Source organism: Nycticebus coucang, chromosome 2, assembly GCF_027406575.1.
Source record: "Nycticebus coucang isolate mNycCou1 chromosome 2, mNycCou1.pri, whole genome shotgun sequence".
NCBI classification, from domain to species: domain Eukaryota; kingdom Metazoa; phylum Chordata; class Mammalia; order Primates; family Lorisidae; genus Nycticebus; species Nycticebus coucang.
Window position 1 is genome coordinate 172,686,205 of NC_069781.1, and position 18,004 is coordinate 172,704,208.

The 18,004-nt window shown below is 54.1% G+C and overlaps 2 protein-coding genes across 5 annotated transcripts in view; one reads left to right on the plus strand and one right to left on the minus strand.

Annotated features, from left to right (window-relative positions):
* The first annotated feature begins 1,782 nt into the window (after positions 1 to 1,782).
* Positions 1,783 to 7,738, plus strand: LOC128597675 (chymotrypsinogen B). The gene is made up of 7 exons (XM_053608237.1): positions 1,783 to 1,834; positions 4,740 to 4,843; positions 4,931 to 5,010; positions 5,108 to 5,186; positions 5,446 to 5,626; positions 6,855 to 6,988; positions 7,516 to 7,738. Exons 1-7 carry the CDS (start codon positions 1,783 to 1,785, stop codon positions 7,675 to 7,677), a joined length of 792 nt encoding a protein of 263 aa, XP_053464212.1. The 3' UTR covers positions 7,678 to 7,738.
* A 5,130-nt stretch (positions 7,739 to 12,868) lies between these two features.
* The window catches only part of BCAR1 (BCAR1 scaffold protein, Cas family member), a 37,497-nt gene continuing 32,361 nt past the window's right edge, over positions 12,869 to 18,004 (minus strand). For 2 of the 4 annotated variants that reach the window (XM_053607923.1, XM_053607917.1), the window contains exon 7: positions 12,870 to 13,892. In XM_053607923.1, the coding sequence (XP_053463898.1) occupies positions 13,380 to 13,892 (513 nt within the window). In that variant the 3' untranslated portion in view covers positions 12,870 to 13,379. Of the gene's footprint in view, positions 13,893 to 18,004 lie in introns of all 4 variants that reach the window. The other 2 variants (XM_053607932.1, XM_053607941.1) reach the window with 2 other exon arrangements.

Sequence of the window (18,004 nt, forward strand, 5' to 3'; positions counted from 1 at the left end):
CACTGCCTGCAAGTTGGTCGGGGGATGGGGGGAGAGGACGCGGCAGCCATGCCCTGGCAGACCCCAAGCCAACCTGTGGCCTTGGGAGTTGACAGCTGGTGAGGCCCTGCCCACCACGCCCCTCCTACCCCACAGTGGGCTGCCCAGGCTCGTGGGAACCAGTGCAGCTGTGTTGGGGCGGGGAGTTGGCCCCCATAAGGGATCCCAACCCCTAATTCAGAGGAAAGAGCCCAGGGGTGGAGAGTCAGGGGCTGGGTAAGTGGGAAGGGCATACCAGAGGACAGCTGAGCAACTGGCTTGGCTACCTACTTAGAATAAGCGCATTGGAAAAAAACCAGCAAATGCTAATCTTTGATAAATCTCCCTGGTCTAGGACTTAATGTGAATTCCTTAGGCACAGAGCTGGGGCTGACGCTCAATGAGGACCCCATTCCCTGGCCCCAGGTGGTGACAAAGGAACATGAGGCGTCAGAAAGCATCAGTACCGGTTAGGAAAATGCTGCTGGCCCACCCGTCTGTGTCCTGCAAAGTGTGGCTGGCCCAATCCTGCCCGGGATGGCCACCTCCCACCTCCCTACCGGGGTTGGGCCTGGGGGACCCTGCCCTGAGAGGCCTGGCCACTGCTCCCACTGCAGGACAACACACAGCCCTAAAACAAACCCAAATCGAAGACAAAACATCAAAAGGCATCAAGCACACATCAACAGTATTGCTTTAACAAGCCCAGTGACGGTCCTGCTCACTCAGACCAGCTTTGCCCAGGGGAACGTGGCCCTGCTGGCCAGACCCCATGGCCTCTGAGGAGCCCCCATTCACCCTGGGTCTTTTTCTCAAATCATCCTGTTGGGTGAGGCAGGTGTCATCTGAGCAGCTGCATGCCCCATTCTCATGAAGCCGTACCCAGCAACCTGGTCGTTGTGTCCCAGTCACGGGTGCAGTGTCTGTGTCTGTTACGAGCACTTGGGCCCACAAGGGCAGGTGTGCATAGGCTCTGTTGCCCGCGCTCAAGGGCTGTCCCCAGGGCACTGAGGGTCCCTCAGCCTCTGCCCCCTACTCACGGTCATCAGCCTGTCTCTCCTCATTGTTCTGTGACAATGACAAGAGTTTGTTTTCTGTGTCATTTTGTGGTGTGGAACCAAATCTCCATTTATTAGAAATTAAACTTTGTACAATGATTGGTCCATTAAGGCATGAATCATCACAGAAGAAGGGAATTCTACCAAGCAGAGTGGGCGGCCTATCAGTGGGTTTGGTCCCCCTGGTGCCACCAGCCACCAGCCACTGGCGGGGCAGCTCTTGCTCACCCGCACCCTCACCACACTCGGAAACCACAGGGTGGAGCTCTAGACAACCCAGGGTACCGTGCTAGCTTGAGAACCTGCAGGCCACGACTGTGGTCCTGGGGAGCCCCCCTGCTTTGAAGCCTGGGGTGAGGCCACCTTCTGTCCCTACGGGGAAGCCTCGCTCTTTCATGGGAGCAGAATAGCCCACATTGACACCCAGGCCCTGAGGGTGCTGGGCATTGCCAAGGCTGGTGGGTGGTAGGTGACACAGGGACAGGGCAGCTGCCCCTTTCCCAGGGGCTGGTGTGTGCCTAGCTGAAAGCCAGCAGGCTGTGTGGAGGGCTTGGCCCTCACTTATCACCCAAGGTCCCTCGATAACAGGTAGGGTCGTTTTCAGGCCTTGGGGCTGGGCAGAGGCTGAGGGGCTGGGTGGGGCCGGGGGCACGGGGATGTAAAGGGGCCCCACAGTAGCAGACCACGTTTCCCGGACTGGAGCACAATGGCCTTTCTTTGGCTTCTCTCCTGCTTTGCCCTCCTGGGGGCCACCTTTGGTGAGTGCTGGGCCTGTGGCCACTGGGCCAAGAAGGCCGGGAGGAGCTGGTTCTATCTGGCCTGAGGGGCTGTATCCTGAGGGAGCCTCAGGGCCTGGCTGAGAGGGAGATTGTACCTACACTGCCCCTGGGGTGCAGGGAGGAGAGGAATGCCCCTGGGGCATTCTGAGTCTTACTTCTGGGCTCTGCTGGGGTCTGAGACTCTAGAGGTGGATTCTATGGCAAGGTAAGGAGTGACCACAGGGGACCTCCCAAGGCGTCCACCTGGGGATTTTATTTATTGTGCCAGCACTTGCTAAGTATTTTGTTTTCTATTTTAAAGAAAAAAAGAAATATTAAAAAATAGATAGAAAGAAAATATGACATTTATGCATCCATTATTGGAATTTAGCAACTCTTATTGTTTTGCAGATACGCTTCAGGTACTTCTTTTTAAAATATAAAATAAGCTGGGTATGGTGGCTCACACCTGCAATCCTAGCAGTCTGGGAGGTAGAGGCAGGAGGATCATCTCAAAGCTCAGGAGTTTGAGACCTGAGCTAGAGCAAGAATGAGACCATGTCTCAACTGAAAATAGAAAAATTAGCCAGGCGTTATGGCAGGCACCTGTAGTTCCAGCTACTTGGGAGGCTGAGGCAGGAGGACTCCTTGAACCCAGGAGTTTGAGGTTCAGCTAAAGCTTCCCTCTCCTTCCCTCTCTGGAAGGTAAACCTCATTCTGATCTTGCTGTGTCATTCCTATGTGTGTTTATAATACAAATGTTCTCTCTCTATATATATATTTTTAAATTAATTATTATTATTATTTTTTGAGACGGAGTTTCATTCTGTCACCCTGGGTAGAGTGCCATGGCCTCAGCCTCGCTTGCAGCAACCTCAAACTCCTGGGCCTAAGGGATCCTCCTGTTTCAGCTTCCCAAATAGCTGGGACTGCAGACACCTGCTACAACATCGGCTAGTTTTTCTATTTTTAGTAGAGATGGGGTCTTTCTCTGGCTTAGGGTGGTCTCAAACTCCTGAGCTCAAGCAATCCATCTGCCTCAGCCTCCCAGAATGCTAGGATTACAAGTGTAAGCCACCGCGTCCAGCCTTTCTCCATATTTATAAATCCACGAACCATGTATAGGTTTTTAGAAATTTACATAAACAGTATTCTAAACTCAGTCAGTGTGTGCTGTTTCCCACTCCCATGCTGTTTGATTTCTCTGTATTGATAGAAGATCCAGCTCCTTCACTTGTGTCACTATAAGGCGCTCTCTCTCATGTGACTTTACCACCATCGGTTTCTAATTTTTTTTGCTAGTACAATACAAGTTTTATTCTTTTTTTTTTTGAGAGTCTCACTCTGTCACCTGGGCTAGATGCAGCAGCATTGTCATCAGTCACTGCAACCTTAAACTCCTAGGCCGGAGTGATCCTCCTGCCTCAGCCTCCCAAAGTACTAGGATTATAGGCATGAGCCACTGCTCCCAGCCCTGGTTTTTTTTTGGTGATACCACTCTTCTTGGAAAGGCCCTGCCTATCTTCGACTTCTGTGCACAGAGGAGGCAGGGGTTGGGTTTGTAGCAGGCAAGACTGACTAGAAGTGGCTGGCTTGCCTGAGGGGCTGTACCTGCTCAGATATAAAACCAAGCTGTGCCGCCAGCTGAGAATTCATCTGGTCCCAACTCAGCAAATGCACCATGGACGCGTGATGTTATGAAATGCACCAGCCTTTTCTCATTGTTCTATCACCTTCACAGCTCACCACAGCCTCAACCTCCTGGCCTCCAATGATCCTCCTGTCTTAGTCTCCCAGGGCACCGGGATTATAGACATGAACCATTGCACCCAGCCAAAGTGTCCTTTTATGATGTGGAATCAAAATCTGGCTCTATGCCGGGCACGGTGACCCAGATGTAATCCTAGCACTCTGGGAGGCTGAGGTGGATTTCTTGAGCTCATGAGTTGAGCAAGATGAAGACCCTGTCTCTACTAAAAATAGAAAAACTGAGGCAAGAGTTTGAGGTTGCTGTGAGCTAGGACGCCACAGCACTCTACCCAGGGTAACAGCTTGAGACTCTGTCTCAAAAAAAATAAAAACCTGGCTTTCTTTAAAAAAAATTAAGAAATCAAAACTTTACACAATGAGTAGATCCTGAAATTGTGATGTATCACAAAAATACAGAATTTAAGGTGCACCCGGTTGTAACATGGTGCCATGTCACACTCCTGTCAGCAAAGTTTCAGAGTCCCAGATCCTTGTGGATTTGGGCTTACCCATTTTCCTTCACATCTCCTCCCTGCCTAGTCTCACAGAGCCCTGTGGGGAGTTCGTGCTGTTCTGCTCCCCACATTACCGCTGGGGAAATCCAGAACTTAAGTGCTGTGTTACTGGCTTAAGGTCACACAGCCTGAAAGGACGGCCTGGAGGTTGAGGCTGGCTGTCTGAGGGCTGGCCCAGGTGCCTGGGTCCGCAGGCTGCATGTGGGTAGATGTTTCAGCCTCGAGGTTGGGGGGCCAGGGGAAGTTTCCAGAGGAAGTGGCATTGTCATAGTGGAGTCCCAGGCTGGCCTGAGTGACTTAATGTAGAAATGAGGAGTTCTGGCTCGGCGCCTATGGCTCAAGCGGCTAAGCCACCTGAGCTGGTGGGTTCCAATCCAGGCTAGGCCCGCCAAACAACAATGACGGTTGCAACCAAAAAATAGCCCGGCGTTGTGGAAGGCACCAGCTACTTGGGAGGCGGAGGCAGGAGAATCACTTGAGCCCAGGAGTTGGAAGTTGCTGTGAGCTGTGATGCTACGGCACTCTACCCAGGGTGACAGCTTGAGGCTCTGTCTCAAAAAAAAAAAAAAAAGAAAGAAAAAGAAATGAGGAGTTCTTCAACAAAAGCCCCAGCCCCTCTTCACCCCACTCCCACCCCCCAGGCTGCGGGGTCCCCGCCATCCACCCGGTGGTCAGTGGCCTGTCCAGGATCGTCAACGGCGAGGATGCCATCCCCGGCTCCTGGCCCTGGCAAGTCTCCCTGCAGGTGAGAGGGGGGTCTCGAGCATGCGGGGTGAGCACTGGGGTGGGGGCCAGGCTGGGGAGCTGCTGATCCTTGCATCTCTCTCCCCAGGACAAAACCGGCTTCCACTTCTGCGGGGGCTCCCTCATCAGTGAGGACTGGGTGGTCACTGCCGCCCACTGTGGGGTCAAGTGAGTGCCGGGCAGCCTCAGGCTATGCTTATAGCTCTGGTTGGGTGAGGAGGGGAACGGATGCATTCCCAGGTCTCACCCTGATTGTCCTGTCCAGGACCTCCGATGTGGTGGTAGCTGGGGAGTTTGACCAGGGCTCCGACGAGGAAAACATCCAGGTCTTGAAGATTGCCAAGGTTTGTTCTGCAGAGGCTCAGCCAAGGGGTGGGGGTGGGGGGTGGGCCAGGGGGCTGGGGCTGGGGGTTGAAGCAGGAGGAGAGGATCCCTGGGTGGCTGGAGGGGTGGGAGGGGGGTGGTTGAGGTGGGCTCAGGGTCTCTATCTGGCTCCCTGGCTCTGTCCAGACTGGGCCTCCAGGAAGGAGTTGGTGTCCGGGAAGGCCGCAACTCCCTGGCCCCGGGGGCTCAGCTGGGCATCTGTTCCCCCCACTCTCGCAGGTTTTCAAGAACCCCAAGTTCAGCATGCTCACCGTGCGCAATGACATCACCCTGCTGAAGCTGGCCACGCCAGCCCGCTTCTCCCAGACAGTGTCCGCAGTGTGCCTGCCCAGTGCTGACGATGACTTCCCTGCGGGGACACTGTGTGCCACCACAGGCTGGGGCAAGACCAAGCACAATGGTGGGTGTGCAGGGCCTCCCCAGACCGGGGCTGCCCTGGGGCTTGTGGCTGCCTGGGCGGCAGAGTCTCAGGGTGCCCCGTTGGCTCTCATGGTTTTGGTCTGAATTCCAACAGTCATAGATCTGCCCATCTGTTCCATGTTATGGAAACATCACCCAGATTTCTGAATTAAAAATGTACTAAACAGGGTGGTGCCTGTGGCTCAAAGGAGTGGGGCCCTGGCCCCATATGCCGGAGGTGGCAGGTTTGGGCCTGGCCCAGTCAAAAACTGCAAAAAAAAAAAAAAAAAAATGTACTAAACAGGCTCAGCACCTGTGGCTAAAGCAGCTAAGGCACCAGCCACATACACCTGAGCTGGAGGGTTCGAATCCAGCCCGGGACCGCCAAACAACAATGACTGTTGTTTGGCTGCAACAAAAAAATAGCTGGGCATTGTGGCGGGTGCCTGTAGTCCCAGCTACTTGGGAGGTGGAGGCAGGAGAATCGCTTGAGCTCAGGAGTTGGAGGTTGCTGTAAGCTGTGATGCCACGGTACTCTACCCAGGGTGACAGCTTGAGGCTCTGTCTCAAAAAATAAAAATAAATTAAAAAAAAAAAAAAAGATCATTCAAAAATGTACTAAACCAGGCCGGCAGGGGGTTCACACCTATAATCCTAGCGCTCTGGGAGGCTGAGACAGGAGGGTCCCTTGAGCTCAGGAGTTTAAGACCAGCCTGAACAAGAGTGAGACCCCATCTTTACTAAAAATAGAAAAACTAGCCAGACACTGTGTCAAGTGCCTGTAGTCCCAGCTACTGGGAGGCTGAGGCAGGAGGATCACTTGAACCCAGGAGTTTGAGGATGCTGTGAGCTAGGCTGATGCTATGGCACTCTAGCCTGGGCAGCAGAGTGAGACTGTCTCAAAAAATAAAATGTACTAAATGGGAATAAATATAGGCCCAACTGGGCCTGGATGGTCAGTTTCTAGAGAAGTCCCTCCACGTGTGTGTGCCCTACCTCTGCTCCCCTGCAGTGGGTGGTGGTGCCAGGGCCAGCCCGGGCTGCTCTCCAGACTGGAGACGCAGAGTCCACATGTGTCCCACAGACACTTCAGGGGATGTTTCCACAACACGGCCACCGTGAAGAGGAAGGTAGCACAGGAAGTGAGGACAGGCGTGACAGGGCCTGGTCCCCTCCCTGGAGTGGGCCAGTGGGCCGAGGGCCCTGACCTGCCCCCTCCCGCCCTGCAGCCCTCCAGACCCCTGACAAGCTGCAGCAGGCGGCCCTGCCCCTCCTGTCCAACACTGAATGCAAGAAGTTCTGGGGCAGCAAGATCACTGATGTGATGGTCTGTGCTGGGGCCAGCGGCGTCTCCTCCTGCATGGTAAGGCTCACTCGGGCTGCCCCACCTGCCTCACCAACCATGCCTGAGGGGGCCACGGAACCCCCACTCTGGAGGCCTGGCCTCTCCTCTCTCCCTGCCCTCTCCCTGCCACACCACATAGTGTCCTAGAGCCACCATGTACTAAAGTTCCATTAATGTCAATGTCTGAGCAAATAGCACCTCCTGGGGTTGTGCAGTGTGCAGCCTGGACAGCGGAACCTGCTACTCAGAGGAGCCCCTCCTCCCTCACATAGGCCCCATGGCCAGGCCCTCACCCCCACACTCTTGCTCCTATTGGTGAAACAGCTCATGGGGCTTCTATTACCACCTACCATGGAGGTGGCCCTGACTTCCAGGGCCCAGACCACATAGGGAGCTGCTAAATCTCTCAGAATCTGCCCAGTAGCGCGTGTGGGGCATCTGCTGCATGTCAGGTCCTGGACTGGGCTCTGGGAACAATGTCAGAGGCCTCTGGGGCTGGGCCTCCTGGGCTGCCAGATCCACACCCACTTCTCCCTCTCTCACAGGGCGACTCCGGCGGCCCCCTGGTCTGCCAGAAGGACGGAGCCTGGACCCTGGTGGGCATTGTGTCCTGGGGCAGCAGCACCTGCTCCACTTCCAGCCCAGGCGTGTATGCCCGCGTCACTGAACTCATGCCCTGGGTTCAGGAGATCCTGGCCGCCAACTGAGCACGCCCCTCAGCCTGCCTGACCCTGCTCTCCACTAAGCCTCAATAAACCGGTGAACACATACCAGTGCTGTCTGGTTCGTGTTTTGTGGCCTCTAAGGCCTCAACTTTACTTCTGACTCTGCGCCTCCATCCAGCTGGGTTGGGCCAGGCCAGGCTTGGCAATTGGGGGTCTCCAGGGTCCCCTCCTAGGTTCCCTTCCTTTCACTTGGACAGGAGTGCAAGGGCAGAGGGAACGGTTTGAAAGGAAGAACAGGGCATCTGGGTTGGAGTGGCCCAGAGCAACCTTGACCCCCCTCTCTTCAGCCCTTGCCCTAGGCTGTCAGCCGCTGCTCAGCACCTGTGGGGGTGGGGGTGGGCAGCTGGGAGACAAGCCCCTCCCAGCTCCATGTACCTGTGGGTCTAGGGAAGTTTCCCACCGCCGCCCTGGAGGTGCCTGGACCATGCATGGACTCACAGGAGGGGATTCTGAGGATGGAGGGAAGGGTAGATAGGCTCAGGGAGCACAGTGGGGTCCCTTGGGCAGCGCCCCATCTCTCCTTACACACCATGTCCTTTCTCTGGGTCGTCTTCAGCCTGCCTCACCTAGGGGAGGCACTGCCCCCTCCTATCCTCTGCATGCACCCCCACCATGCCTCGGGGCACATCTAACTCACATGAACAAAACACTTGGGTGTCCTTCCCTGCCTCGGTTCCCTCCCAGGAGTCAACCAGCTCCCCTGGGCCCTGGGGGTTCTGCTCCTGAAGGCTCAGCACCAGCCCGCCCCCCCACTCCTTATACCCAATCCCTTCCCTTCTGGCCCTGGGTAGCCCCCCAGGTTTGTGTCCCCCCACCCTGTCCCCTGATCCACCCCAGTGGCAGACAGAGGCCACGACAGCAACCACAGACCTCTGGAGCAGGCTCTCCCAGCTGCCAAGTCCCAGGACCCAGAGCTCAGAGGCAGATGGCACCTTCAGGCTCACGTAGGGTCAGAGGGGCAAGAGGGGGCCAAGTGCTCTGAAGGGGCCAAAGCTCTGGACACCAGGGTGGGGTCCTCATCTGGCCCCCTTGGGGCACCATCAACTGATTGGGTGTGCTGTCCTTGCCCCCAGGCTGTGGGGTCCCTGCCACTCACCCTGTGCTGAGTGGCCTGTCAAGGATTGTCGATGCGGAGGATGCTGTCTTGGCTTCTGGCCCTGGCAGGTCCTGCAGGTGAGAGGGGTTCTGTGTATGTAAGGGCCAGGCTAGGGAGCTGGTGACCCTCCCATCTCCCTCCCCAGGACAGAACCAACTTCTACTTCTGCGGGGTCCCTCATCAGCAGGGACGAGGGGTGGTCACCGCCACCCACTGCAGGGTCACAGGAGGGCCAGGCTCAGTGGTGCACACCAGGTGTCAGGGAATGACACTCATTCCTCCTAACCCCTCCACACCCTGCCACCAGAAGGGTCTGAGCCAAACCTCAGGCCAGGAGCTCCACCCCTGCCATAGGCGGGGCCTCCATCTGCAGGGGACACTGCCCCAGTGCCTCAACTGCTGGAACCTTCAGGCAACCTAGACCACAGCTTGGGGAAACCTGGGAAGTGCTGTGCCTTCACTGTGTGACCAGGGAAAGTGAGGCCCCGAATGAAAGGGATGTCCTGAGGTCATCGCCAGGTTCAGTGGCTGAGCTGGGGCTCCCCTTACCTGGCACACGTCCTGGGCATCCCTCAGAGGAGGTGGCCATGCACCTGAGCACTACCTGCTACCTCCCTCCACTCCAGAAGAGCCACCGTGGGGTAGCTTTGACCAGGAGTCCATCTGGGTGTGGAGGCTGCAGCAGCTTAGGCAGGTGGAAAGGGGCTGCATCCAGGAGCACGAGGCTGCCCCCCGCCCCCCCGCCCAGCCTAGCTGCCCCAGCATCATCCTGCTCCCCACCTGCCCTGCTCAGGGGCACCCACCCCTCCGTGCTTTCTTTCCTTTTCTTTGCCAATCATAAAGCACCTGTAAACATCCCAACAGCTGTCTGTCATTGTAAAATAAGTTTTGCTCATTGTAGAAAAATGTGAAAATATAATTTAAACTTCACCACCTGTCCCATGCTATTTTGTCACTGGTCTCCACAGACTGTGTCTGTCGCTAGGCCTTTCTCATGCCCCAGTCACACTAAAAATCCTCTGTGTTCTCCACTTGGAGGTCTGCCCCTCCACTTCCTTGCCCCTAGAGATCTCTGAGCACCACTGTGTGACAATCAGACCGCACTGTCACTTGCTGAAGCTGGCTGTCCCGCCTAGTCTACCAGACAGTGTCCCTGGCTGCTTACCCTGCTGACTTTCTCTGGGACAAGAAAGATCCCGTACAAGGGGGAGTGTCCGAAGGGGCTTCTTAGGAGTATGAGACTTAGTTTTTCGGTCAAAATGCCAAGCACAATTGAGAATTCCAACACGGTCATAAATCTGTCCATTTCTTTTAAATCCTCTGAATTAAAACTGTACCAAACACGAATAGAAACATGGCCCAACTCATGTCCTTGAGGCCCCACTGAGGTAACTGAACAGCAGGTTTACAGGTTTCAGCACAAGCGCCTGCCACACGACTGGGGCCAGCCTGGCGCCTCTCCAGGTGGGAGCAGCAGGGCTTATGGACTTGCCCAGGAGGTCTGGGCTGGAAGTCACCGTCCCAGCTCCGTCAGGGACCTGTGAGTGTTGTCCCAGGGGCACTTCCCTGAGGCTCCTCCTGGTGTCCTTCCTTCAGAGTCCTTCCCTCCACTGCCCAGGCCATGGCTGCCCACTGGGCCCCATGCTCTCCTCTCACAGGGAAGCAGCGGCAGGAAGTGTGAGCAGAAGGAAGCCACAGCCTGGCTCCTTGCCCAGGGCTAGGTCCCCTCCACTGTCTCCATCACCAGGAAGTCAGCCTGCTTCCCTGCAGAGGAGATGGCTTAAGGCTACCCGGGCAGGGTCTGTTTAGACACCTTTGCTCAAAGCCAAGTCCTGGGGCCTGACTTGCCTTCTGAAGAGAGCTGTGCCAATTCAGGATCTGGGGTCAGTCCCACCAGGTGCTCATGGGGAAAAGGCGGCACAGGCAGGGCAGGTGTCCTGGGGACTGGTCACCCCACTGGTGGTGGGCTGGGTGGCCTGAGGGCCTGCCCTACCCCCTCCCGCCCTGCAGCCAACAAGACCCCCAACAAGCTGCAGCAGGCGGCCCTGCCCCTCCTGTGCAATGACAAAATACAGTAAGTTTGTAGGCTGGTGCAGCGGCTGACGCTTGTAATCCCACCACTCTGGAGTTGAGGTGGGTGGATTACTTGAGCTCACGAGTTTGCGATCAGCCTGAGCCAAGAGCAAGACACTTCTCTTGGCTGAAAAACAGAAAAACCAGCTGGGCATTGTGGTGGGTGCCTATATTCCCAGCTACTTGGGAGGCTCAGGCAAGAGGATCGCTTGAGCCCAAGAGTTTGAGGTTTCTGGCTTGGCTTCCATAGCACAGTAGTTACGGCACCAGCCACATACACCAAGGCTGGCAGGTTGTTGTTTAGCCCAGGCCAGCTAATCAACAACTACAACAAAATAATAGCCAGGCGTTGTGGTGGACACCCGTAGTCCTAGCTACTTGGGAAGCTGAGGCAAGAGAATCACTTAAGCCCAAGAGTTTGAGGTTGCTGCAAGCTGTGACGCCATGGCACTCTACTGAGGGCCACATACTGAAACTCCACCTTAAAAAAAAAGAATTTGAGGTTGCTGTGAGCTATGATGCCATAGCACTCTACCAAGGGCAATAAAGTGAAACTCTGTCTCTAAAAAAAAAAAAGAAAAGAAAAGAAAAATACAAGTTCCCGGACAGCAAGATCACTGGTGTCTGGGCCAGTGGTGTCTTATCTGAATGGTAAGGCTCACTCAGGCTCCCCTGCCCGCATCACTGATGGTTCCTAAGGGGAACCACAGGACCTGCATCCTGGAGGCCCTGGTCCCCTTCTCCCCTCATCTGCTCACTGCACTCCTTCCCAGAGCTCAGCAAAGGTGGGAGCGAGGTCACAGACACCCATGGGGCTTCCTCTGACTTGGATGTGTTGGCCCATGTGACAAGTGATTAGGCTAAGGGACTCCTGCCCCCAGGAGTCAATAGCAGAGCTGCGACTGCCCTGTGGACACAGACCTGAGCAACTCAGGCATAGCCCTGGGCCCACAATGTTACCTCTCTGACCCCTCATTGGTTGTCACTAGGGCAGGGCATCCTTTCAGGCTTGGAGACATGTCCTTTGCTTCCCACAGGGCGACTACAGTTGCACCCTCATCTACCGCGATGGAGCCTGGAGTCTGGTGGGCATTGTGTCCTGGGGCAGTGGCACCTGCTCCCCCTTCACGCCCACCACCTATACCCACATCACTGAGCTGGTAGCCTGGGTCTGAAGGCTGAGCCCGTCCCCTCCCCACCCACCATCTGAGTAAAAGTCAAAAACAGACAGCAACCTAGATGGCTGGGAGTTGAGAGGATAGATACTGGCACTGGGCCCCCTCTGGGGAGTTTAGAGCCAGGACAGCTAGCAGAACACCCAGCCCTACTCTCTTCTTTGTACAGGGAAACTGAGGCCCCAGTCCATATGCAGAAGGGTCAGAGCTGAACAGCACTGGTGTGCCAGGAACACCCTGCAGCCCCCATCTGGGCCACAGGCTGCCTTGGGTGTACAGGAAGGGCACACACTTGCCGGAGCCAAGCTCTTCTCAGGGCCCTTCCTTCCCAACTCAGAGGCCAGGTCTGTGTGGAATGCCAACATACTTTGGAGGTTCCACAAACCGGAATGAGTTTCTAAGCAAAGTTCTAGATAAGGTCTGTGACCATGAATTTCTCATGTACCTGCACAGCTTATACCCCACTGGGCTGGCTCAACATCCACCCCTGCTCCATACCCCTGGGGCTCTTTGGGATGACTCTAAGGGACACAGCTGCAGCTGTGCCCTCTGTGCCTCAGACTCTGCATGTGACAGCTGCTCCCCACTTCTCTGCAGCAGCCCAGGCTCTGCTTGGCCCCTCAGCAGGCTCCCAAGGCCTGGGGGCCATTTGCAGACCTCACCCTACACCAGGGGGCACACTAGCCCAGTCCCACACTGCTTCCCAGGGCCTCCAATTTCTTCTGAAGCGACCTGCTTTTTCTTCACTCTCCCTAGACATGCCACCAGTCCTCATACCCGCTTAAACCACTTCCCCTGAAGTCTGTCACCCACACTGCAGCCCTGAGGACACCTGCCTTCTTACTCCTTGCCTCTCTCTCATCTTAAACACACCTCAGGCAGCTGCTTTGTAGTTTTTACATTTTATTTAAATGTAGACTATTAGTCAAATCATTGGAAAATCAATAATGAAAAATAGTTCTTTAGGGTTTTCTCCTAGTGCAGAGAAGGACGTGTCACAGCTGCACTTGCCCTGGTGGGGGACCGGGGTCAGCCCAAGGGTCGCACAAGGCCCTGAGGGATAAGAGTCTCTCATGCCCCTGGTGTGAGACCCTCCCTGGGCCTGTGGTGCACTCAGGGACTCCCACCATCTGGCCTTCGGCACCGGCTCCTCTGTGGAGGCTGTCCCCTAGCCTGCCCTGTCATAAATACATACAAATCCCTGGACAGTCTGGGGCACCAGGCCCAAGGCAGAGCTGGGGTTGCCTGTCCCCAAGCCTGCAGCACATCGACTCTTCAGATGGGAGCGTGGGGCAGCTCGGATCATCACTGCCCCCACATATCGTCCTGGCCACCTGCACTCAGGCAGCTGCCAGCTGGCCCAGGACCCGGCGGAACTGCTGGGTACTGTGGCCCAGCTCCTTGACCCTGTCCACCATGTCCTGAGCAGCTGAGGGGGATGGGTACTGCAGGGCAGCAGCCTTGGTGGTGGCCACGATGCCACGCAGGAGCTCACACAGCAGGTTGCTATAGTGGGTCACCTGGCTGCGCACGTCAGCTGCCTTGGCCTGCCGAGACAGCGTGTCCCCGATGAATACCAGCTTGTGGGCGCTGAGGATGACAAACTTGCTGTGTGCCACGAAGATCTTAGGTGGCTGGTTTGTGGCCACGGCAGTGAAGAAGGCGTCCACAGCATTGGTCAGCGTGGTCAGGTTGGCCTCGCACTGTTCCAGGTAGAAGAGCAGCAGCTGCCGGTCTGAGGGCCCCAGGCTGCCTGTCCGCCCCGGGGCCAGGGGCTGTGCCGGTGTCCACCTGGCCAGGTCGTGGTCTATTGGCCGTGACACCTCCTGCTCCAGGCGTTCGAACTGCTTCAGCTGCGGGGGTGGAGTAAGCAGGACAAGGTCAGGCTCTTGAATGGCACAGTCAGGACCACAGCCACAGGGCCAGGAAGATTTCCCTGGGCAAACTAGCAAAGGCTTTTCTAGAGTTCTACCCCATGGAATCCATGCACTGTGGAGAAATAGCAAATCTCCGATCCTAGTGGTGTGTGGGACCACACACTGTTACCAGTCTCTATAAGTTCTTAATAGTACTTTTCCACCAATCTCAAAAGGTAGGATTATATTTATGTAACAGTTTTTTTTGGAGGGAGTCTCATTATATCACCCTCGGTAGAGTGCCGTGGTATCACAGCTCACACATAGCAACCTCCAACTCTTGAGCTTAAGTGATTCTTTTGCCTCAGCCTCCTGAGTAGCTGGGACTACAAGCACCCACCTCAGCTCCTGGCTATTTTGTTGTTGCAATTGTCATTGTTGTTTAGCTGGCCCAGGTACGGTTTGAGTCTGCCAGCCTCGGTGTATGTGGCCGGCGCCCTACCCACTGAGCTATGGGTGCCGCCGCCTGTGTAACAGTTTTGAAGGGTTAATGCCTGGGGTGAGGGTCACTGTCCTGGTCTGGGTGTTACACTGTAATTACTGAAGATGTAGCACTGGGCAAACCGAGGGAAGGGTGCTGTGGACCTCCCTGCACTCTCTCTGCAACTTCCTATGAATCTATAAACATAACTAAATAAAAAGCTAAAACATTTTAGTCTCAGTTCGGGCGACGCCTGTGGCTTAGTGAGTAGGGTGCTGACCCCATATACCGAGGGTGGCGGGTTCAAACCCAGCCCAGGCCGAAATGCAACAACAAAAAAATAGCTGGGCGTTGCAGCGGACACCTGTAGTCCCAGCAACTTGGGAGGCTGAGGCAAGAGAATCTCCTAAGCCCAGGAACTGGAGGTTGCTGTGAGCTGTGTGATGCCACGGCACTCTACCGAGGGTGATAAAGCGAGACAGTCTCTACAAAAAAAAAAAAAAAAAATTTATCCTCAGTTCAAAAATTCACACACATATTATAAAAAGATTCAAATATACCAAGCAGAAAAATAGTAGCCATCATCTGTAATCTCATGCCCCTGAAAATATCTTCTGTTAAAATTCTGGTAAATTAGCTTCTAAAACTATACACTAAAGTATTTACTTTAGTAGATATTATCTTGAAGTATAATATCTTCAAAATAATTTACAGAGAGGGCAGCGCCTGTGGCTCAAGGAGTAGGGCACTGGTCCCATATGCCGGAGGTGGTGGGTTCAAACCCAGCCCCGGCCAAAAACCACAAAAAAAAAAAAAAAAAAAAATTTACAGAGAAGAAATGGGCTAGATGAAACAGGATTAGCTGTTTGTTCTGATAATGATGTATGCTGGGTGACAGATTCTTGGGGGTCCTTTTTTTTTTTTTAAATCTGTCACCATGGCTGACCACAGGGTTCAGACATTTGTTTTTGTTTTTTTTTAGAGACAGAGTCTTACTTTATTACCCTCAGTAGAGTGCCATAGTGCCACAGCTCACAGCAACCTCCAACTCATAGGCTTAGGCAATTCTCCTGCCTCAAGACTCCTGAGTAGCTGGGACTACAGGCGCTTGCCAGAACACCTGGCTATTTTTTTGTTGTAGTTTGGCTGGGGCTGAGTTCAAACCCGCCACCCTCGGTATATGCCGCCAGCACCCTATCCACTGAGCCACAGGTGTCACCTGTGGGTTCATTTTTTCTAATACCTGGTAAACTATTTTCTCCAATTTTATAAATGTATTAAATTATCCATAGGCAAGTTTCCTTTTTTCAGAGATTTGGTGAGGGGGTGGGGGGTTGATCTACTGCCCAGGCTGGACTGTAGTAGTAATCATAGCTCACTGAGGCCTTTAACTCCTGGGCTCAAATGATCCTCCTGCCTTGGCCCTGAGTAGCTGGGACTACAGGCATGTGCCACCAAGCCTGACTCAACAGTAAAACTTTTTCTTTCTTTTTTTCAGAGACACAAACTGATGAATATTCTTTAAGACATTTTCCTTTAAACATGAACACTCCTTTTTTTTTGAGACTGAGTCTCAAGCTGTCACCCTGGGTGGAGTGCTATGGCATCATAGCTCACAGCGACCTCCAACTCTTGGGCTCAAGTGATCCTCTTGCCTCAGTTTTTCTATTTTAAGTAGAGATGGGGTCTTGCTATTGCTCAGGCTAGTCTCAAACTTGTGAGCTCAAGCAATTCACCCACCTCGGCCTCCCAGAGTGCTAGGATTACAGGCATGAGCCACTGCACCCTGCCTGAACACTCTTTTTTTTTTTCTTCCAGTTTTTGGCGGGGGCTGGGTTTTTCTGGCATGTGGGGCCGGTGCCCTACTCATTTGAGCCACAGGCACCACCTAAACACCGCTTTTTTAATTAGAAAAGCAAAAACACTTAATATAACATATTATTGCCTACTGTCCCCCCCTCCCCCAGACAGAGTCTCACTTTGTTGCCCTCAGTAGAGTGCTGTGGTGTCACAGTTCACAGCAACCTCCAGCTCTTGGGCTTAGGCAATTCTCTTGCCTCAGCCTCCTGAGTAGCTGGGACCACAGGCTCCCACCACAACGCCCGGCTATTTTTGGTTGCAGTTTGGCTGGGGCCAGTTTGAATCCGCCACTCTAGGTATATGGGGCTGTCGCCCTACCTACTGTTTTTTTTTTTGAGAGACTCACTCTGTCACCTTGGGTAGAAGACCATGATGTCATAGCTCACAGCAACCTAAGACTCTGGGGTTCAAGAGATCTTCTTGCCTTAGCCTCCCAAGTAGCTGGGACTACAGGTGCCTGCCACAATGCCCCGCTAGTTTTTCTATTTTTATTTTTATTTTCTTGAGACAGAGTTTCACTTTATCACCCCTGGTAGAGTGCCATGGTGTCTTTTTTTTTTTTTTGTAGAGACAGAGTCTCACTTTATGGCCCTCGGTAGAGTGCAGTGGCCTCACGCAGCTCACAGCAACCTCCAACTCCTGGGCTTAAGCGATTCTCTTGCCTCAGCCTCCCGAGTAGCTGGGACTACAGGTGCCCGCCACAACGCCCGGCTATTTTTTGGTTGCAGTTTGGCCGGGGCCGGGTTTGAACACACCACCCTTGGTATATGGGGCCGGCGCCCCACTGACTGAGCCACAGGCACCGCCCGTGCCATGGTGTCTTAACTCACAGCAACCTCAAACTCTTTAGCTCAAGAGATTCTCTTGCCTCAGCCTCCTCAATAGCTGGGACTACAGGCAACTACCACAATGCCTGGCTATTTTTAGAGACCTGGTCTCACTTTAGCTCAGGCTGGTCTCAAACTTGTGAGCTCAGTTGATCCTCCTGCCTCAGCCTCCCAAAGTGCTGGGATTATAGGTAAGAGCTGGGCTTGGTGTTGGGCACCTGTAGTCCCAGCTACTAGGGAGGCTGAAGTGGGAGGATCATTTGAGCCCAGGAACTCATAGTTGCAGTGAGCTATGATGATGCTACTATACTGTAGCCCAGGTAACAGAACAAGACTCTGTCTCTTAAAAAAAAAGAATTTCTTAACTGGGTGAAGTGGTTCATACCTGTAATCCTAGCACTCTGGAAGACTGAGGCAGGTAGATCGCCTGAGCTCAGGAGTTTGAAGCCAGCCTGAGCAACAGCAAGATCCTGTCTACTAAAACTGGAAAAACTAACCAGATGTTGTGGTAGAAGCCTATAGTCCCAGCTAACTGAGAGGCTAAGACAAGAGGATCACTTAAACCCAGCAGTGTGAGGTTGCTGTAAGCTAGGATGCCACAGTACTCTACCTACGGTGAAAGAGTGAGACTCTGTCTCTAAAAAGAAAGAAAGAAAGAAAAAGAATTTGTGAAGAATATTTAATGCTGTGGAAATGTGCCTGAGACAGAAGCAGGGTGTAATGTTCACAGAGCACCATCTGGACCGGTAGAGAGAGACCCCAGGGGAGGGTGAAGGGTGAGGGTAGCCCAGCCGAGAGCCTGCGGGCACAAGCGGATCACTTCTGCTCTGTACCTGTCTGTACTCTGTCTCCCACCCTGACCCAGGCAATAACCTCAACATGGAGATGGCCATGAGGCCAGGGCCAGACTCAGCCCTGAACACTGAGCACCTCTTGCCTGT

Bases quoted from the DNA above. Each gene is read 5' to 3' on its own strand.
- LOC128597675 (XM_053608237.1), top strand. From the start codon at position 1,783: ATGGCCTTTCTTTGGCTTCTCTCCTGCTTTGCCCTCCTGGGGGCCACC. The intron at 4,844-4,930 runs GTGAGAGGGGGG...CTCTCTCCCCAG, and splicing joins CCTGGCAAGTCTCCCTGCAG to GACAAAACCGGCTTCCACTT. The intron at 5,627-6,854 runs GTGGGTGTGCAG...CCCGCCCTGCAG, and splicing joins GGGCAAGACCAAGCACAATG to CCCTCCAGACCCCTGACAAG.